Source organism: Uranotaenia lowii, chromosome 3, assembly GCF_029784155.1.
Source record: "Uranotaenia lowii strain MFRU-FL chromosome 3, ASM2978415v1, whole genome shotgun sequence".
Classification (NCBI taxonomy): domain Eukaryota; kingdom Metazoa; phylum Arthropoda; class Insecta; order Diptera; family Culicidae; genus Uranotaenia; species Uranotaenia lowii.
Genome location: NC_073693.1, coordinates 294808758 through 294828626, shown reverse-complemented (window position 1 = coordinate 294828626; position 19869 = coordinate 294808758). Strand labels below are relative to the sequence as shown.

Genomic DNA, 19869 nt, shown 5'->3' with positions numbered 1-19869 from the left:
TTTCTTAGTAGAGTGTAAATCACAAGTTTTTGTAAAATTAAAAATAACTGGTAAAACCAATAATTTTTCTGACTACGTCAATTTGATGTCCCATCAACCTAAAAACTTTTTATGTACAAGCGGTGTGATTATCTGTGGTCAGTAAGTTTTAAGAAGCCATTGACGTTAAAAAGTGTTGCATGATGCCCCAGTTTACGGTATAGTTGGGAAAAATGGAGAAATTAATTGGATTTTAGAAAAGTTTTGTGGGTCACACAACAATGTCTCGAGGGCCGCACATTGCTCCTCCCTACTGTGGATTATATTCTCTGTGTCACCTCTTTTAGTATTGTACCTAATAATCAATTTGGAAATCAGTTCTGTAATCAAGTTCGAATGCTATATCTTTAAAATAACATTATAATATTTCGATTGTCAAACTTGTTTTCATCAAAATCATAAATTTACCGATTCGAAATACCGAATGACTATCACCCTCTACTCTTTCTGTAGATTGATGATTATAGCATTTGTAAGATGCTAGCCCCTTTAATCTTGAAACATTGACTTTAGAGTTAATGAAAAATGATATCTTCAAAGAAACAAGAAATTTCACTACAATTCTATATGTATGTGTGTTTTATGTTTTTACACTATAATTCGGATTGAAATAAAACTAAGTTTGAAGTCAGAAATAAAAGAGACCAGGGATGAAATTATGAACCCTTTTCGATTCGAGAAACTCGTTTAGAGCTTTGCTCGAATCGAATAAGAATCGGTATTACGTATCTCGTTCGAGTTCTAAATTTTAACGTACTTCATTTCGAGTAAACCGGGTAGTTGATCATATCGAAACGTTCCATTCGAATCGGGCTCGTTCAAGATCGGTAATGCCAAAGTCGGTCGAAACGAACGAAACTCGATTGTTTCGAGTTCCATAATCCCGCCCCAGCTCTTTCAGTTGCTAGTTTTAGTTTATTTATGTTTTTCCAGAGTTATTGTTTTCATTTGGTTGGTTGTTTGGATCGGCTAAATATTAGCACGAGCAGACGCTCTGAAATAAAATTAGCTTATCTTGGATATAAGAGTGTGTTTAATGCCTTATCATTAAGAACAAACGAGTTAGTTCTACGACGAAACCGTAACACTTCCTTGATTCATTACCACTAGCTACTAGCTAGTAGTCACCCGCTGCACCACTGACCAAGATATATTGAATGAATAAAATTTAGGGATGGCAACCGGTCTATTGCGTAGGACGAAATTTCTTCCATCTGTAGGAATTAGCGAATTCCACCGTAAGGAAACTAGAAGTTTACTATTTTCTACTTTGGAAACCGGTTAGTGGCCTTCGATCCGTCACGTTCTGGCGCTAACCGGAGTTTGTTCCCACAAGGAAAGTTCTTCACCTTGCACTCTAACGGCGGCGGCGAATGGCGCGGTACTTATGGGTTAATTATAGTTTTGGATCAAGACTCATTACCTATCCACTACGTGTACCGTATGTTTGGCTGGTTAAACGAGTTATTGTGTCTATGATTTGAGGTTATAAATTATAAGCGTGCTAATGTTTAATTGTAACATGGTGCTTGGTCTGATCAATCATTAATGGCGTAGGATATGATCTGCATCGCGTCGATGGGACGATCGAAGACTGTTTTATGACCCATTAGAAAGTAGGAGGTGGATTAGAATGAATCACACCTGTTTGTCTACAATCGAAGGGTTTAACAATAGTGGTTAGATGTCTTGTCAATTTGACACAACTGCATTGAAGAACCCTCGGTTATATGTTCTACAAACTTGAAACTGATAAAAGGGCCATTCATCGTACTCGTTAAGCTCATTTGTGACTACGACTAGTGATCATTAATTTCTCGGTTTATTGTAGAAAACAGTGCAGAAAAGTCACCTAGTGAACCTCACGAAATAAGAAGTGAAATAAAATGTTAAACTTTGTGATAGTTTTTGTGGTGTCGACCTGTATTGCTTACATAGGATATTACCAATGGACCAGAAGAAAAATTCGTGCCACTTTCGCCAAAATGAACGGTCCAGTTTCGTTGCCGTTGATTGGAAATTCGTACCGACTAGTCAAGTGGACGTCACAAGGTAATACCTAAAGGAGAGCCGGCGACCTAGAGGATTAGGGATGGGCGCGCTTGAAGTTTCTGTATACAAATTCCCATGTGTTAAACAGAGAAAACATGGCCTTCACTTCAATTTCACTCGTTCTCATGGAAATCTGTAAAAGAGTAAAAAAGTAAGCTTCATTCTTTTAGCAAGCCCAAGCCCAATAGCCTTAAAGTCGAATCGCGTTCACGGCATACATAGTACTCTTCCTGTGGGTTGGTGGTTTCAGCATTTGTAAGATGCTAGTCCTCATATCTTTGGAATATGTACTAAGCGTTTAGTTAATCAGATCTCCAAACAAACATGAAGTTTCACTGAGACTTTCATTGTGTGCATCACGGCTAACTCTTACCCAAAACACAAATACGCAAAACCCAAAACTTCGTAGGTACAATCACAATTTACTCCTACGATATATTAAAAACCTAAGCTATAGCTTAACATTATTTCTCAAGGGCCCGTTTCCTAACATAACATCAAAACAATAACAAAAATCATATCACAGCTATCGGACGGCACAGGTTTTTCACAGCTGAATATCACGAGAATGTCTGGCAAACCTGCCTGGTTGCTATGCTCCACGGGCACGCACCACTGCCCGGAGCACCTCCGCTGTCTGCTTTCGGCGGGTTCTGTTTCGGCTTGGCCAGAAGACTGAGCTGGAAACCATAAGCTCCCGAACAACGGCCCTATCCTTCGTCGGTCACGGCTTTAGTATAAGCTTATCTAGTACAATAAACAAAAATTCACCCAGTTGGGGCCGTCGGTTTAGCCAAATGTGTCGTTGAGAACATTTGATGAATTGGCATCCAGCAGGCAACCGACCATCGACTGTGCTCCACAAAATCATGGCCGTAACACCTACCTACCTACCTAACCTAAGGGTCCAGCACCGATTGACCGATGCATAGGGCTGAGATAAAAGATCTCCACTGCTGGCGATCCGGAGCCAGCATCTTCACTTGCTGCCAGCCAAGGTTCTCGTCAACTGTGCGGATTTCAGCGGCTAGACTACGCCGCCACGAGCTTCTGGGCCTGCCTCTTTTTCGATGCCCGTCTGGATTCCAGTCAAGCGCCTCTCTGCAAATCTCGTTTTCATCTCTTCACAGCGTGTGCCCAATCCATCTCCACTTACGTTCCCGAATCTCGATTTGTAGCGCCTTTTGATGACACCGGCGATGAAGTTCAACGTTTGAGATCTAGTTGCCAGGCCACCAATCGCGCATGATGTTCCACAGACAGCGATTCACAAAAACTTGCAGTTTTCGTGTCGTCACCGCATATGTGCACCAAGTTTCACACCCGTACAGCAATACGGATTTGACGTTTGAGTTGAAGATTCGGATCTTAGTTCGTAGAGAGATCTGGCGTGAGCGCCAGAGGTTTCGGAGACTCGCAAACGCAAATCGGGCTTTTCTGATCCGGGTTTCGATGTCCTTCTTGGTACCACCATCAGGCGTAATCTGGCTACCAAGATACTGGAAGCACTCCACTTTCTCAACCTGTTGTCCAGCTACCACGAAATTGGAACGATTTTCTGGTTGATTTCCATCGACTTGGTCTTTCCGACATTGATTTTGAGACCTGCTGCCTTGGAGCTTTCGGTAAGGTCGTCGAGTTTGCTCTGCATGTCTTGTTGTGTTTGGGCGAGCAAAACAATATCGTCTGCCAGGTCAAGGTCGTTCAGTTGCTCCATTGATGGATTCCACGGCAATCGGTTTGGTCTACAGTCAATCGATCCAGTCAAGATCTCATCCATTACGATGAGAAAAAGCAGCGGTGACAGAATACATCCTTTTTTTTTTTTTCTTTTTTTTTTAATTTGTTGCATTTTTTATTATTATTATTTTTTTTATTATTATTTATTTATTTTTTTCCTCGGATAGGGAAAGCCCAGTGGAGTTAAGCTTCTTCCAAGCCTCTTCTCCAACAGGCACAAAACCCTATCAAAACAGTTAAACAATTCATTTCAATACAAATATTTTTTTTTCACAAAATGTAAAACCATTCCAGTGAGCAAATTGTCGCTCTTTGAAGGAATGGTTGGGACTACTCATAGGCTATTTCACAATTTTATAGTATAGAGTTGTGTTATATTCATTAGTTTGCAGCGTTGTGTGTGTGGTCCTTGTCTCACTCCAGCAGTTACCGGGATGGGTTTGGACAAGACACCGTCGTGCAAGACCTTGCACGAAAATGCCTCGTACTGTGCTTCGATGAGATGGACTAGTTTCTCTGGGACCCTTCGTCGTCTAAAAGCAGCCCAGATGTTTTCGTGGTTCAGTCGGTAAAATGCTTTTTCGAAATCAACGAACACCAGCAGGAGAGGGTCCTGGAATTCGTTGATTTGTTCCAGTATTATTCGTAGCGTTGTGATGTGGTCCACACATGATCGTCCGGATCGGAATCCAGCTTGTTGCCGTCGGAGTGTAGCGTCGATTTTCTCCTGGATCCTGTTCAGGATCACTTTGCAGAGTACTTTGAGGGTTGTACAGATCAAAGTTATGCCACGCCAGTTACCGCACTCTGTTAGGTCTCCTTTCTTCGGGACCTTTACGAGGATACCCTGCATCCAGTCGGCCGGGAATGTTGCAGTATCCCAAATGTCGGCGAAAAGACGGTGCAACATTTGTGCTGACAAGGCAGGGTCGGCTTTGAGCATTTCAGCAGGAATGCAATCGATTCCAGGCGCTTTGTTGGATTTCATGTCCTTGATTGCCGCTTCTATTTCAGCCAGCGAGGGCGCTTCCGAGTTGACGCCATTAATGCGACTTACTGTGGGCGCCTCGAGCTGCGGGTTCTGTTGGCCATTGTAATTTGTAACTCGGAAAAGTTGTTCAAAATGCTCAGTCCAACGCTTGAGCTGATCTGTTCGATCTGTCAGCAGCTGACCTGCTCGGGCTTTCAGCGGCATTCTTGCTTTCTCCCTCTTCGGCTAGGAAGTTTGTCCAGGCTCTCTTGTCTCGTCTACAAGCTCGTTTAACTGCCTTTTCCAGCTCCGCACAACGTAAACGGGCGACTGCTTTGGCTGACCCGGTACATGCCTGCTCAATTCCGACTTTCGCCTTTCTCCGATCATCGATCATCCTCCAGGTTTCATCCGACATCCATTCACTTCGTCTTCCACAAACTTTACCGAGAGTACCATGGCTCGTCGTTATAAAGGCATTCTTGATTCCACACCACTGTTCTTCGACTGTTCCGTCTGTCGATAGCTCCGAGGCTCGGGATTCTAGCTGTCAACGTATGCCCTTTTCACCTCTGGATTCTCCAACCGGCGGACGTCGTATCGACACCCGACTTTCTCCTCGCGCCTTTGGACACGCGCAACTCTCAGTCGTATCTCGCCAAGGACGAGGTGATGGTCAGATGCAATGTCTGCGCTTCGTTTGTTGCGGACATCAAGAACACGACTTGTTCAAAATAATAGGTATCTACTGGACTCACTCTTTTGCATTGTGATGTTTTCTTTTGTTGCCTTCTTCAATTTATTTTTGTTTACCGATCTTTCCCGTGAGCCTCCCGCATCCAATAAGCCGGGTTTAGCTAACGACGAGCATTTCTTACGCACCTTCTTCTTCTTCTTCTTCTTCTTCTACTTGAGCTGCTTCACGGGCCAGAGGTGCCAGGTCGTTTTGTCAAAAATCAGGACACCGCGAAGTGAAAAATCAGGATTTTTCAGGACACCACTAAATTGGTGAAAAAAACATGCAGTTCTGCTTGAATTGCATTAATAAAGGCAAAATATAGGTGCTGAAGACGCCTAGAGTTATGCAACTGAACCGAGAACAACCTTGGCTGACCTGCAGCTGATATCGGAAACACCATTAAAATATCATTTTAACCGAAGGTTATTATTGCTTAAACTATTTTATTCAAGATTTGTTTGATTTTCTCATCATTTAACATTAAATTTAGTTATAAACGAATTATTTTCTAAAAATCAGACAAATCAGAACATTTTAGGGGTCATTTTTAAAAAATCAGGACAATTCAAGCGTTTTTGAAAAATCAGGACGGCCTCCCGAAAATCACGACAAATCCTGATAAATCAGGACACCTGACACCCCTGTCACGGGCAGCTCCGGTTAAGGGCCAGTGACTTTGACTATATGCCCCCTCACGCACCAGAGTTCTGCCTTCGGGGAGTATCTTACTTGTTCATTTTGTCCGTGTACATATTCTATGTTTTATCTCACCTTCCAGAAACTTCCAGAATCTGCTGCTGCTGCACCGAATCAGCTGGAGAAGAAGGTCTGGTGCAGCAATGGAACGACAGATTTCGTTTGCCACTATAATTGTTATTCACGTGTTTTTGTTTGACATCTTACACTCTAATAACTATTCGAATTCGGCTCGATTTAGCACAATCACTATACGCTCAAAATTAAACAATCAAAATAACTGATTTATAACGCTACACTGTTTAGCCCGATTTTGTCGTAGAAATTGCCTATATATATTTTTTAAAGTTGGGTGCCACTTTCTAACTGAGATTTCTTCAAATCAATCGATCCGCACTCTGAAATCGATCTTGCGTACTGTTGAAAAAATTATCCAAAAAACGAAATTGAGTGTCCAATCAGTATGGCCAGTGGTATAAGCATGTATGTTTCATTTTTTAAGAAACTCTTCTGAAGGATCATCCGAAAAGTTTCAGTTGAAGTTATATGACAGATGGACGGCAATTTATGAAAAACCGTTTGTCCGTTCATTCCCCAACCGGAATGGACATGAACAAATAAAAAAGAAATTGAAAAGTTTTACTACTTAATTTATCAATCTTTTTTTTACTTCTCATAGAATCCATATGGCGAGGAATGGTGGAACTGGCAAACAGTTACGAGTCTCCAGTGGGTTTAAACTTAGGCCCAGTAATGCACGTACTGTTGTACAAACCGGAACATCTGCAGGTTGTGATGAACTCACCCTACTGCCTCAACAAAGCCTTCCAATACTCGTTCCTTCGCGTGGAGAAAGGAATATTCGCAGCACCAGGTAACATTCTGGTTAAAATTTCCATCCAAATCAGAGGTTTTCAAAAATATTCTTCCAATCTAAACTTTACAGCTCACGTGTGGAAAGATCAACGTCGAATACTGAATCCTACCTTTGGACCCGTTGTTGTTAACAGTTTTATTCCGATTTTCAATCAAAAATGCACAATTTTTGTTGATGTTCTCAAGGAGAACTACGCGAATCGAGGACCAGTTGATGTATTGAATGCTCTTTCGAAGTGTACCTTGGATCTCATATGCTGTAAGTATAACCACATCTTCAGAACTATTTTTTAAACAGTTTTTGATTTTTTTTATCAACTAGCGACCGCATTTGGGTTGGACTTCGACCTGCAGCGGTCGGCCGATGGAGATCATTTTCTATCGAGACAGGAAGAATACGTGGACATCTTTATCGATCGGTTGGTCAAACCGTGGTTCTATCCCGAGTTTATCTATCGTTTGACTAAGGGTTACAAGCGATCAATGGAAATTCTTGAAGAATCTAAAGACCGTATGAAGCGCGTGATGGATGAACGGAACTTGAACCAGAACAACAATGATGCTGAAAGCTTAAACGAAGTGTCGCAAGACAGCTACGTCAAGAAGCCGCAAATTTTCTTGGACAAATTGTTGGAACTAGCTCAAAAAAATAAAGAACTCACGGATGAGCACATCAATCAGCACCTGGACACAATGGTTTTTGCCGGAAATGACACGACGGCAGCTACGATGTGTAGTCTTCTGCTGATGCTGGCCATGCATCCGGATGTTCAAGAGCGAGTCTACCAGGAGATCGTTCAAGCCTGTCCCGACAAAGATAAGGAGGTCACAATGGGTGAAATATCCCATCTACCCTACACCGAAATGGTTTGCAAGGAGACAATGAGACTGTTTCCGGTGGGTCCCGTTATAGGAAGAACATCTACGGCGGACATCAAGTTAGATGGTAATGTCTTTGAAGAAATTCTACCAACATGATCCATTCTATTAAACAATTATTTTTTTTATTCCAGATAACTACACGATTCCTGCCAATACAGCTCTTACGATGTGCATTTACATGGTCCATAGAAATAAGGAAATTTGGGGTGCCGACGCAGATCAGTTCAATCCGGATCATTTTCTTCCGGAGCAGGTCTCGAAGCGGCATCCTTACTCGTTCGTGCCCTTCAGTGGTGGTGCAAGGAATTGTATCGGTATAAAATACGCCTGGGTCGCGATGAAGATTATGTTGGTGTATGTGCTGCGAAGATACCGATTGAAAACGCCACTGACGATGGATACACTTAAGATTAAGTACACCATTGTGCTTAAGATGGTCAGCGGGTGTTTGCTTTCGTTGGAGGAACGACAATAGTGGCACATATAGTAAACAAAAAGATCTAGAAGACCATACTTTTAATCCGTGTTTGTAGATTATAATTGTACTTGAACTTAACGTACCTAATGAACGGAACGATGACTGAGTAGTCTTAGCTCTTCATATCTGTAAAAAAATATATTGATAACCCATGATCTATGAACCCTAACTCTCCCCTATTATTTTTACAAAAAATATTATCTCGTACTTGGAATTGAGTGGGAGTGACATGAATTGGAAATAATAATTCAAAGCAACAAAATATAGTTTCAATTACTGTCTTTATATTTGCTTCAAAAGTGAACGTTCAATTACTATTTTAATTAACTGATATCATAACCCCCGGCACTTGCATCACTGATTTTGCATCATCACACCCATTTAAATTCTCCGTTCTATCTGTACCATATTCCTGTTGGCAACTTTCAGGGTGACGCTAATTTTAAGTTTCAGAGTATCCATCGTAATCGGCGATCGGAATCTGTACGTGCGCAGTAGATGACAGAGCATTATTTTCATCGATATCAGTCCATACTTGTAGCCAATGCAGTTTCTGGGACCCCCACTGAAGGGAAGGTAAGAGTAGGGGTGCCGAGAGGCAACCTGTTCTGGATGGAACCGGTCGGGGCGGAAGGTGTCAACATCCGGACCCCAATATTTCGGATTGTGATGACAGTTGAAGACTCCGAGCACCACGGTTGTACCTTCTGGGATGGTTGTTTTTGCTGCCATGAAATAGAATTGTTATGAATACCAATTTTCAAAGAGATACCCAAAAGAATACTTACAAATTTTTGTAGGGGCAGTACACTTTCGGGCCAACAGTGGTCCAACAGGCAACAGGCGCATCGTTTCCTTGATGGTCATCTCCGTATATGCTAGCTTCGGGATTTGTTCGTACAAAATGGGCGTCGTTGGGTCCTTCGAACCAGTTACGCTGATAATTTCATTGTATACGCGCTCCTGTACATCCTCATGCATTGCCAACATTAGCATTACGTGGGATAGTGTTAGAGCCGACGTTTCATTACCACCCAGGATAATCGTATCCAGCTCGTCCTTCATGTCCTGCTCGTCGAATACGTGAGTTTCCTCGGCTAACCGGAGAATTTCGTCGATATAGATTCCTCGGTTTTTCTCCTGGTCCTCCGGTTGAACTTTCTTTTTGGCTTTCAAAAACTGGTCCCGTTCCTGAAGCTTCAGGGCAAGAACTTTCCGTGCCATACTGTAGACCTCTTCACGGAGCTTCTGCTCTTTCTGGTAGATTTTCGTTCTCCGATAGATGAAATCCGAGTGTAGCCAGATCATTAGCATTCGATTGTTAACGAGCTCGCAGATTCTAGAAAAAGTAGGAAAGTTTAGTGACTTTCTTTCAAAAATTAATTAACGATGCAAAATCGAAAAATTTGGATCCTAAATCCCAGAAAACTTGAAATGGCAGGTGATGTTCGATTTTCTCAAAAATTCAAATCTTCCGTAGGTTTTGACCAGAATGGTTTGAGGCCCTTGGAGCTAGTAAAGTTTAAGTGTATAAAAGATAATTTCTAGAAAAAATCCTTTTCAATTCTTGGGTTTGGCCTTTTTTCATATATTTTTCGATAATTTATATTTTTCATTCGAACGTAATAGTATGTATTTTTTTTACCTGAGGAATATAGTTTGAAATTTATTTATTTATTATTTACTAGCTAATCCCATATGAACTCCGTTTCGCTTTCAACTTGGAATATGTCATGAACAGTTTGTATGATTGTCAATAGCCAAATATTTTCCAGATGCATTTCCGAATTAATTGTAAAGTAATTATTGCAAAAAAGTTTGACGAACACCACTTCTGTCGTCGGCTACTTAATTTGAAATCAGAAATTGATTGCCCGTGCCAAAAAAAACCGTGTAAAAATTTCGAGTCGATTGTCGCATAACAACGCAATTATTGCCAAAAAATTTAACTCCTTTTGGTGGCCTCTTATACAATCTTTGATATCTGAAGTCGATTGTCCGTCTCTGAAAACTACCGTGTGCAAATTTTCATCCCAATCCGATGTATAATAACGACGATATTTCAAAAATATTGTAAGGTTAATATGGACGATCCCATTGCCGGCCCCTTACGCTGAATTCAATACCTGAAATCGATTGATCGTCCCTCAAAACTCTTGTGTACCTATTTTCATCTAAATCCGATGTATAATAACGACAATATCGCAAAACAGTGAATAGTTAATATGGACGACCCCTTATGCCGACCCCTGGCTTTAATTTGGATAAGTGAATTTAATTGTTTGTCCCAAATAACTCTTTTGTGCCTATTTTCAACCCAATCCGATGTATAAAAACGGCAAGATGACTAAGATATTGAAAACTTTATATAGAGACCCCTTTAGCCAGCCCCTCATTTTGAACTTGATATCTCATTTTTCTACAAACATAATTTCTTAGAAAGCTTGAATAGATTTGGCCTAATAGTTTTATCTTCAAAAGATTAATTTTTATCTTTTCCATCCCCAATCTAATGAAAATATCTGTTGAAGATTATCCCACTTTTCAATATGGATGATTTTGTTGAGCATGTTGGAAACTCACTTTGCATGTTTTCAATTGCATGTGTGTATTTTTTCGCTTTTCAATTTTGCACTGTTTTATTATTAGTTTTTCTTAAATGTTGGAAGTTCTACTAATAGTTTTTTGAAGATATCGAAAACAAATCATCTCGAAAACACCATTTTTATATTATGATAAAGGTTTTTTATGAGATCTGTTTTTTTTTCATGGGCACAAACATCCCATTAATAGATGGTAGAATCGACCACATTGCTCATCAATGGTCACTCAAAAGTTAGAAATTGATCAGTGAAATCGAATTGTATAAAATAAAACTCAAACCTCAAATTTTATTATCTTATCATTCTTCCAATCCCCTATCAAAATTCCAATTGAAGAGTTAAAATCGCAGCCTTGAACTTATAAACTCTGAATCTAAAAATTTTTTTTATCTCTATGAAAAATTCGAAAAATATAAAAATGGTTGACCCTTAAAGCCCCCCAGCGGCGGTTAAGAGCGCTTTGAAAGCCACTACTATTCTAGTCAATATAATTCTAACAGGCTAGTTGTATTTTTCAATCAAAATGTAGGCTTATAATTGTATCCAAATATCTCGTACCTGTAGCATGTGCTTTGAACAGTATAAGGTACAAAAACACCCGCCAAAATTTTCACTTTCAAATTTTTAATGCTCAGCTTCGATTTGCTATCCAGTACATGTGAGCTCTGGATGGTCGTTTCTAATAGCCTGCCCATGGTGATGGTGAAAATAATCCCGCCAACGAAACGAACGGAAACGAAAGTCGGTTCAAAAAATGGGTGCCATGACTTTTGGTTCGGGGGAATGAAACCGTTGTTGTATGGACAACCGCCTTCAAAAGGGGTCATCCGAAAATCTAAAAACATTTTTCATCATTCCTGGTCCTAATGAGCACCCATTGCCAAATTTCAGCTCTCTAGCTATTAAGGCAGCTGAGCCTATTGAAGACAAACATACAAACGAACAAACGGAAATTATTTTTTATATATATAGATTATTATTAAATCAACAGATCATATATTGATCCAAATGATATTTAAAAATTAAGAGACTAACTACAAATACAAATCTACACTGAACTTAGAACACTAAGAATTCTTCTTCGGAATACAATCTTCGAAACGTCAAAATCAAAATGTTCTGAGAAGCGGTTAAAAGTCTTGATGACGCCAATTATTGCAAAGTTGGCCCCGTAATTGTTTAGTTTAACAGGAACGAAGAGCTGAAGATCCCGATTCCTCAAACCACGAGGTCGGACGCTAAGTGGAAGAACTTCCAAAAGTGCGGGAGAGTCGATTCTTGATGAAAGCAGATCAGCGACGAAAAAAGCACGAGAGGCGATCCTGCGGGCTTGCAGCGTGTCGATGTCGATCAGGCGGCAGCGGCTTTCGTAGCTGGGAAGTCAAAAAGGGTCTTGCCAGTTTAAGTGTCGAAGGGCATACCTCAAAAAACGTCGTTGGATGGCTTTGATGCGATCAGAACCATTTTGATAGTATGGGTACAAAACCGCAGAAGCATATTGAAGGATCGATCGAACCAGACTGCAGTAGAGACTCTTCAGGCAGTAGATATCCTTGAAGTTCTTCGTCATGCGGAAAAGAATACCCAGGCTTCTGGAGGCTTTGTCAACGATATAGTTGGTGTGATTCTTAAAATCCAGCCGCGCGTCGAGGATCACACCAAGATCTTTCACGTGTTGAGCTCGAGAGATTGCATCGTTTCCAAGGAAATAAACGGCTGAGAACGGGCGTCGTTTGCGGGAAAATGATATTACTACACATTTATCACGGTTTAAAGGTAGGCGATTGGCATCACACTAGGATGCAAAGAGGTTAAACTGGTTCTGCAGGAAGTTCACATCCTCGGAGCCATTGATAGAGTAGTACAGTTTCAAGTCGCCGGCATACGCCAATTTTGGTCCGTCGATGAGTTGCAGCACGTCATTGAAGTAGATTAGGAATACTAACAGCCTTAAGTGACTTCCCTGAGGCACGCCTGATGAAGCTGAGAACTGCCTGGAAAAACAGTTACCCGTACGAACTGTCAATTTACGTCCAGTAAGGTAACTGCGGAACCAGCCAATGAGAGATCCACAAAATCCTAAACGCGCGAGCTTTCCGATGTCAATATCATGGTTCACCTTGTCGAATGCGGCAGACAGATCGGTATAGATGGCATCAGTTTGGGATTTCTTTGCAAAACTTTCATGCACATACGAGGTAAAGGTTAGTAAGTTAGTTGTAGTTGAGCGTTGAGGCATAAATCCATGCTGGTCGTTGGAGAGGTTGTGCTTGCAGAACATGAAAATTGGATCTAAAACCACCAATTCGAAAAGTTGGGCTATAGCACTCAGAGTTGAAATTCCTCGGTAATTATTAACATCTTCTTTTCCCTATCTCCCTTTTTATGAACCGGGAACAAGTAAGCTTCTTTCCACAGTGAGGGGAAGGTGGCCTGGTCAAGCGAAGCTTGGAAGATAAGCCTGATAGGAGTCAGCAAAGAAATATGAAAAACCTTTTGGCATTTATAACTCAAAATCAATCTGTTTTGCACTTATACGCCTTTGGCTCTGTGGACCTTATTTTTGTTAAGAGTTATTTGGCACACATTACCTAGAGAACAATAGTCATGTCTTCTAGCGAAATAAGTTTCTCAGCCGAAATATTTTCGGCAACATTTCTAAAGTCGTGTGAAAGTTTCACCAAAATTGATAAAACACGATATAATTTACTTACGATAGAATAAGGTGAAATAAATTCAACAACACAGAAAAAATTTTGAATACCACGGTCAATGTAGTCTCAGTAAATGAACCATTAACATTCTTTGAATCAGGATCAGATTTTATTCGTTTCAACTCGAATTAAGATCTTGAAAAAATAAATTTTTAATTGTGAATAGTGGAAACCAAATGAAGCTTTGTGAAAATGCTTTTTTTCTTTATTCTTATTTGTTTAGATTTTATGTTATTAATCAGCTAATGCCTTGATTAAAGGGAAGAGGGAATAAAGAAATAAGGAAAGCTAGTAAAGCAACATCGATTGATCAAGACTGGGTTAACAAATCGTAATTCAAATGCAGTACCCTTTGGGATTTGGTTTAAAATCGACGAAATCAAATGTATTAGAGTGAAGATACTGTGCTTTTAAGGCAAAGAGTCTGTGCTATGAACCGTAGACTGGCTGTTTTTCATCAAAAAAAAAGAAATTAGAAATTATGCATCTTTCTTTAGATACACCTATTGAAATCTAAAATTTGAACAAATTTTATGTTTTTTACTGAATTCATACATAAAGTTGATTTATTTGTTTCATTCAAGGTGTTTCAAATAAATTTGATTCATTTCATTTACAAATAATAGAAGCGTAAGTAGGAGTTTCACATTAGTGATCACACTAGTAAAAAGGGCATCCTGCAACCCGAATCTCCAATCCAAAATTATTTGCTAGGATGTAGAGGTGACCTCGGTCCTAAATCATTAATTCATTTCGTTCATCCTATTCTCTTCTTTCCTACCTGTCTATTGACTAGTAGGACGTGGCCGGAACCGTTATTGATGTTCAAAGAGAGAGTTCAGTTTTGTGCATTGATAATGAGCTGCTACTCCCAAGCATCATTCTTTTAACATTTAACACCAAATTGTTGTACACAGTAAACAACATTTTAAAAGTAACAAGTAATTTGACAATTTTTGACGTCGTTGGAAATGCGGTTTTGAAAACTATGCTGTTTTTTAAATTTTTAATAATATTCATTTTCCGGATTTTTTCAAACCCTCAAATTAACTTGCTGAGTGACTGTATGGAGAAAGGTTGTCAAGTCGATTCTATCTACATTGATTTTGCGAAAGCATTCGACCGCGTTCCGCATAAAATACTAATTGAAAAGCTGGATCGTATAGGTTTCCCTGATTGGGCACTTGACTGGATAGCGTCGTACCTCAACGACCGTCATGCTTTCACGAAAGTCAACAGCTCACGTTCGAGAACATTTGCCATCCCATCAGGTGTACCTCAAGGAAGCCATCTCGGGCCTCTTCTCTTCATAATCTTCGTTAACGATCTCTGTGCAACTCTTCAATCCGATACGCTAATGTATGCCGACGATCTGAAGCTTTTTCGAAAGATTGTAAGCACTGTAGACTGTCTCGCCCTTCAAGCTGACATTGTCTCGTTAGAAAACTGGTGCCGAATGAACGGAATGGAGGCCAATGCTAAAAAGTGTAAGATCATCAACTTTACCCGTTCCCGAAACATGATCAGATTTGACTACCAACTATCAGGTTTCTGCTTGGAGAATGTGAAGTCTATTCTTGACCTGGGAGTGAAAATTGATTACAGACTTACTTTCTCCGAACACATTGCGCTCACCTCTGCAAAAGGATTTGCTGCACTTGGGTTTTTGCGCCGGAACACCGAAGGTTTCGACGACGTATACGCACTGAAAGCCATTTATTGTTCGTCAGTTCGTAGCATACTGGAGTATGCCGTCCAGGTGTGGGCTCCTACTCAGATTACACAATGCAACCGCCTAGAACGGGTTCAACGTAGCTTCGTCAGATACGCTCTACGGCGTCTCCCGTGGAACGAACCGCTCCGACTTCCACCGTATGAGCAGATATGTGCCCTGATATCCCTAACCACACTTGAAAAGCGTCGTATCGAATTGCAGCAAGTTTTCATACATACTTCAACGTGTCAATATCTACGTTCCTACAAGGTCACTTCGACAACGCCAGTTTCTTTGGATACCCTATCATCGTACCGCATATGGCAGAAATCATCCTATTGACAAGTGTTGTGAACGTTTTAACTCAGTGTGTCACTTGTTTGATTTTAATATGTGTAAACGTAGGTTTAAATTAGCACTTAGCAGAATTTCTTAGATTTAAGCTATTAGTCTGGACGGTAATTCAACCAAAGACGATAATAAAAAAAAAAAAACTTGCTTCCAGATTTTGACTACATCAACGTGAGATTTTCTTAATGAAAATGCGTTTACTGGATAGAAATTTTTATACCGTTTTAGTGGAAAAATATTCTCAATGCTACATTGTCGAAAAAATTGTTTTTGATAAAATACATTTTCTAGAACTTTACGGGAAGCAATACCTGAAACTTTTTAGGGTTAAAGAAAGATCTGTTTTTTGGTCTTTTCGTGAGAGATTTTCTGCCGCAGGCTGGTTGACAAGATCTGATTTTATTCAGATTTTTTTACAAGTTCCTGCGTCCTGATTTTCATTTTAAATTTAAGTTTTGATATTTTACATTGAACCTGGAAACTTGTAACATAATTTACATACAAATTGTTTTATTTTTTTTAATACCGTAAAACATGGTATTGATAACCTTTTTCAATTTTTCTCGATTATTTTTTCTGTTAAGGGAAATGTGACATGTTTCATATTTTTAAAACTAGTACTGTACCAGTACCAGTAACGATTTTTTTTATTATAAAAGATAAATGACACCTTCATAATATTTAAAAATTTTAGTAATTGATAAACTAAGGCAGTTCGTGTGTTAAGGCCGAATAACAATTTAAATCGAAAGATGGACCATGATGCTGCATGAATTGAGGAACTAATTTTTTTTAACATTACTTATACAATTTTAACTACAAAAAAAAAAATTGCCTTCATTCAATTCTCTAAGCTCTCGCACTTTCCCCCTTTAACTTTTTCCTTCAAACTTTACCGTTTGATAGGGTTTCTAGCCTTTTGTCCTAGACTAGCATACATAGCAGACTATATGCACAATGGTGAGAATTAAATTTTAATTCTTTTTTTTTTCGATTATCATTGTTGGTGTGATAATCCTTTTCGACACTCTATTCGTTCGAGAAAAAAGTTATTTCGCTCTTTGAGGTTGTAATGGAATAAACTTACTCTTCAATAGCTTCAACATATTTGGTTCCTTCATCACTCTGCAAGTCCATGTTGGTTCCAAGCGTGGTAGCTAGTTGATAAAAAATCATAGTGAAAATATTGTTTCCACTCGAACTTCCCACTCTGATAGACATCACTTCTTACCACAAATCATATCCAGAGTGCACCGAGAAATGTCGGCATAGATATCAAACGCTCCATTTCCCAGATGTTTCTCAATTCTTTGGGTTAGCACTGCACATTTATTATTGAAAATATTCACAAAACTAGCCAAAATACTTGGACTAAAGCACGGCGATAGCAACTTCCGGTGCACCTTCCAAATGTTAACCGGAGACGAAAACAGTCCTCGTTCACAGCCAACAAACCGATAGAGATCAGCTTTTTCCAAACAATTCTGAGAATTCAGAACCACCTGCATGTCTTCAGGATTATCGACGAAAATCACAAACTCCGGGCCCAACCAAGCCCGAAACGGCGACTGATAGTCTTTGGTCATATTGTTCAGAATGGAAAACTGTTCATCGTGATCCTTGCCCAAGAACAAGTGACCACATCCGAGGAAAGGCAAATCAACCGGACCCGACAATTGCGCGGAAACTCGATAAAACCGACGATTTCTCCAACGGTTCAAAAAATAAATCAAGGCTGGAACCAGGAATACTAGCAGCTGGGAAAAGTACTGTGTGTCCATATTGAATAATCCAAACTGACTAACGGAAAATAGTCATTGTCACCTGACAGTATTTATAAAATTCACGTTCCAACTAATTTTCCTTATGAAACCGTCATCGGGTCCATTGATAAAAAATTAAATCGGGTTTTATGGCATGTTAACATCCCGGGGAAAAACAATCGTTACGGACTGGCTAATAGTCCCACGAACTTTTAATAGCGGGCTTTCAAAACTGTCGATCATCGTCTAGTTACCTATCGGTATCGATATTTTCGCGTGATCATTGTACGACACTGATTCCTGGTACCTAGTTTAAGTAACTGTCCAGCTGAGGTGCCGAAAGTGTCTACGTAGACACGCATCAAGTGCTGATTAACTTCTCAGTTGACGTTAGACTCATTGACAGTGCGGTAAAAGGTTCCTTGAAAACGATTATTTACGATTACGATTATTTGGGACTTTTCCCTCCTTCAAGTAAGGAGAGAGGAAGGGGTAAGTCGAGCTTTACATACCATCAACAATGGATCGGACGGCGTGAAAGCCGGAAGAAAAAGAATTGCCGAAACTAATTAAGGTCCATCGGCAAACAAGTTGAAATTCCCAATTCATTCGATGTCCTTCATATCATCGGTGGTAAGGATATACATAAAGGGTGATACGGTCAAAATTTGGTCAATATCAACTTGACGTATTTCTATCAATTTTGCATTTAACCCTCATCCGCATTAGGGTGTCATTTTGACACCATTGCAAGTTTGAAGGCTTGTAACTTTTTTCAGAAGCTTCAAAATACAAAAATTTCTTCGGGGACCCTAAATAAATTCAAAAGTTCTTCAATATTGCATCTTTACTTTTTTTATGGACGAACCCTGGAAGCCTGGACAAAAAAACTCCCTTTTCCGACTTTTGGTGTCATTTTGACACCACAAAAGTAAAATCTATTTAAGTCGTTTGAATTATTATGAACTTCATATAAAACTTAAATCAATAGAAACCTTGTAATGTCAGTAAAATATGTTTAGAACATTATATACAGCTAAAGTTACAAGTTTTCTCGTTATTCAGCATGAAAGAAAAAAAATCCGAAAAAACATGCCTCACGAAAACTGCTGTAGTTCATATGTTACACGTCCAAAAAAAATATTTGCCTTATGCATATGAAAGCTGAAGTTAATGCCTACATCATGAAGACAAGAAATATTTTTTTAAATTTTTTTTTATGAAATGGTCACAAAAAGTTAAAAAAAGTGGTCTAAAAAACCTACTTTTCATTCGATTGCTAGTAAATACTGTTTGAGCGATGGTAGAGTTTTGAAAAAAATATGACTACAAAATGTATTAAAATTCCAACGTTTTGCTGTCTTTAGATTTTTGATGCAACAAAAATTGAATTTACTGGAATTTTTCAAAGTTCACTACTTTGCGCGATTTTTTTACAAATTGAAATTTTATCTGTTTTTGTGGTCCACCGTCAGGTTGTACCCGGATTATCAGTGCTTTTACTTTGTTTGGACCAACCAAGAGTATATTCATTGGAAAGCACATTTAATCCACATTCTAGTGAGGTGCTACAATTCAAGCTGTAAGATTTCACAAAAATATGAAAATTATAAACATAAAATCATTCCTGAATTTCTGGAACTACAAGCACCTCGTCCAGCAAAACGTGTTTGTTTGCTCTCCGAGTAGGTACGGTGGGTGGTGATTCGGGCAGAGAGCGAAGCCGACAGACGAAATAACGATGCGTGTCGTGCATTTCTTGGTTGTAAATATTCTATTGCTAGTAGTTTGCATTTGGTAGTTACGACACGCATCATTATTTCGTCTGTCGGCTTCGCTCTCTGCCCGAATCACCACCCACCGTACCTACTCGGAGAGCAAACAAACACGTTTTGCTGGACGAGGTGCTTGTAGTTCCAGAAATTCAGGAATGATTTTATGTTTATAATTTTCATATTTTTGTGAAATCTTACAGCGTGAATTGTAGCACCTCACTAGAATGTGGATTAAATGTGCTTTCCAATGAATATACTCTTGGTTGGTCCAAACAAAGTAAAAGCACTGATAATCCGGGTACAACCTGACGGTGGACCACAAAAACAGATAAAATTTCAATTTGTAAAAAAATCGCGCAAAGTAGTGAACTTTGAAAAATTCCAGTAAATTCAATTTTTGTTGCATCAAAAATCTAAAGACAGCAAAATGTTGGAATTTTAATACATTTTGTAGTCATATTTTTTTCAAAACTCTAA

At 39.5% G+C, this 19869-nt stretch overlaps 3 protein-coding genes across 3 annotated transcripts in view; 1 reads left to right on the top strand and 2 right to left on the bottom strand.

Annotated features, from left to right (window-relative positions):
• Positions 1 to 1925: 1925 nt before the first annotated feature.
• On the top strand, positions 1926 to 8469 carry LOC129753602 (cytochrome P450 4C1-like). Its single transcript, XM_055749437.1, has 5 exons — positions 1926 to 2091; positions 6916 to 7110; positions 7183 to 7371; positions 7435 to 8058; positions 8126 to 8469. Exons 1-5 carry the CDS (start codon positions 1926 to 1928, stop codon positions 8467 to 8469), a joined length of 1518 nt encoding a protein of 505 aa, XP_055605412.1.
• On the bottom strand, positions 8175 to 17635 carry LOC129753601 (probable cytochrome P450 313b1). Its single transcript, XM_055749436.1, has 4 exons — positions 17086 to 17635; positions 16942 to 17011; positions 9261 to 9811; positions 8175 to 9197 (listed from the first exon to the last, which is right to left on the bottom strand). The coding sequence occupies exons 1-4, from the start codon at positions 17633 to 17635 to the stop codon at positions 8854 to 8856; spliced, it is 1515 nt and encodes a 504-aa protein (XP_055605411.1). The 3' UTR covers positions 8175 to 8853.
• A 228-nt stretch (positions 17636 to 17863) lies between these two features.
• Positions 17864 to 19869, bottom strand: part of LOC129753600 (cytochrome P450 4C1-like) — a 15087-nt gene continuing 13081 nt past the window's right edge. The window contains exon 5 of the mRNA XM_055749434.1: positions 17864 to 17871. Within this exon, the coding sequence (XP_055605409.1) occupies positions 17864 to 17871 (8 nt within the window). The remainder of the gene's footprint in view (positions 17872 to 19869) is intronic.

Excerpts from the sequence above, each read along its gene's own strand:
- LOC129753601 (XM_055749436.1), bottom strand. The coding sequence starts at position 17,635 with ATGGACACACAGTACTTTTCCCAGCTGCTAGTATTCCTGGTTCCAGCC. Across the intron at positions 17,012-17,085 it reads CACTCTGGATATGATTTGTG|CTACCACGCTTGGAACCAAC; the intron begins GTAAGAAGTGAT and ends TTTATCAACTAG. Across the intron at positions 9,198-9,260 it reads TACTGCCCCTACAAAAATTT|CAAAAACAACCATCCCAGAA; the intron begins GTAAGTATTCTT and ends ATTTCATGGCAG.
- LOC129753602 (XM_055749437.1), top strand. The coding sequence starts at position 1,926 with ATGTTAAACTTTGTGATAGTTTTTGTGGTGTCGACCTGTATTGCTTAC. Across the intron at positions 7,111-7,182 it reads AGGAATATTCGCAGCACCAG|CTCACGTGTGGAAAGATCAA; the intron begins GTAACATTCTGG and ends TAAACTTTACAG. Across the intron at positions 7,372-7,434 it reads TACCTTGGATCTCATATGCT|CGACCGCATTTGGGTTGGAC; the intron begins GTAAGTATAACC and ends TTTATCAACTAG.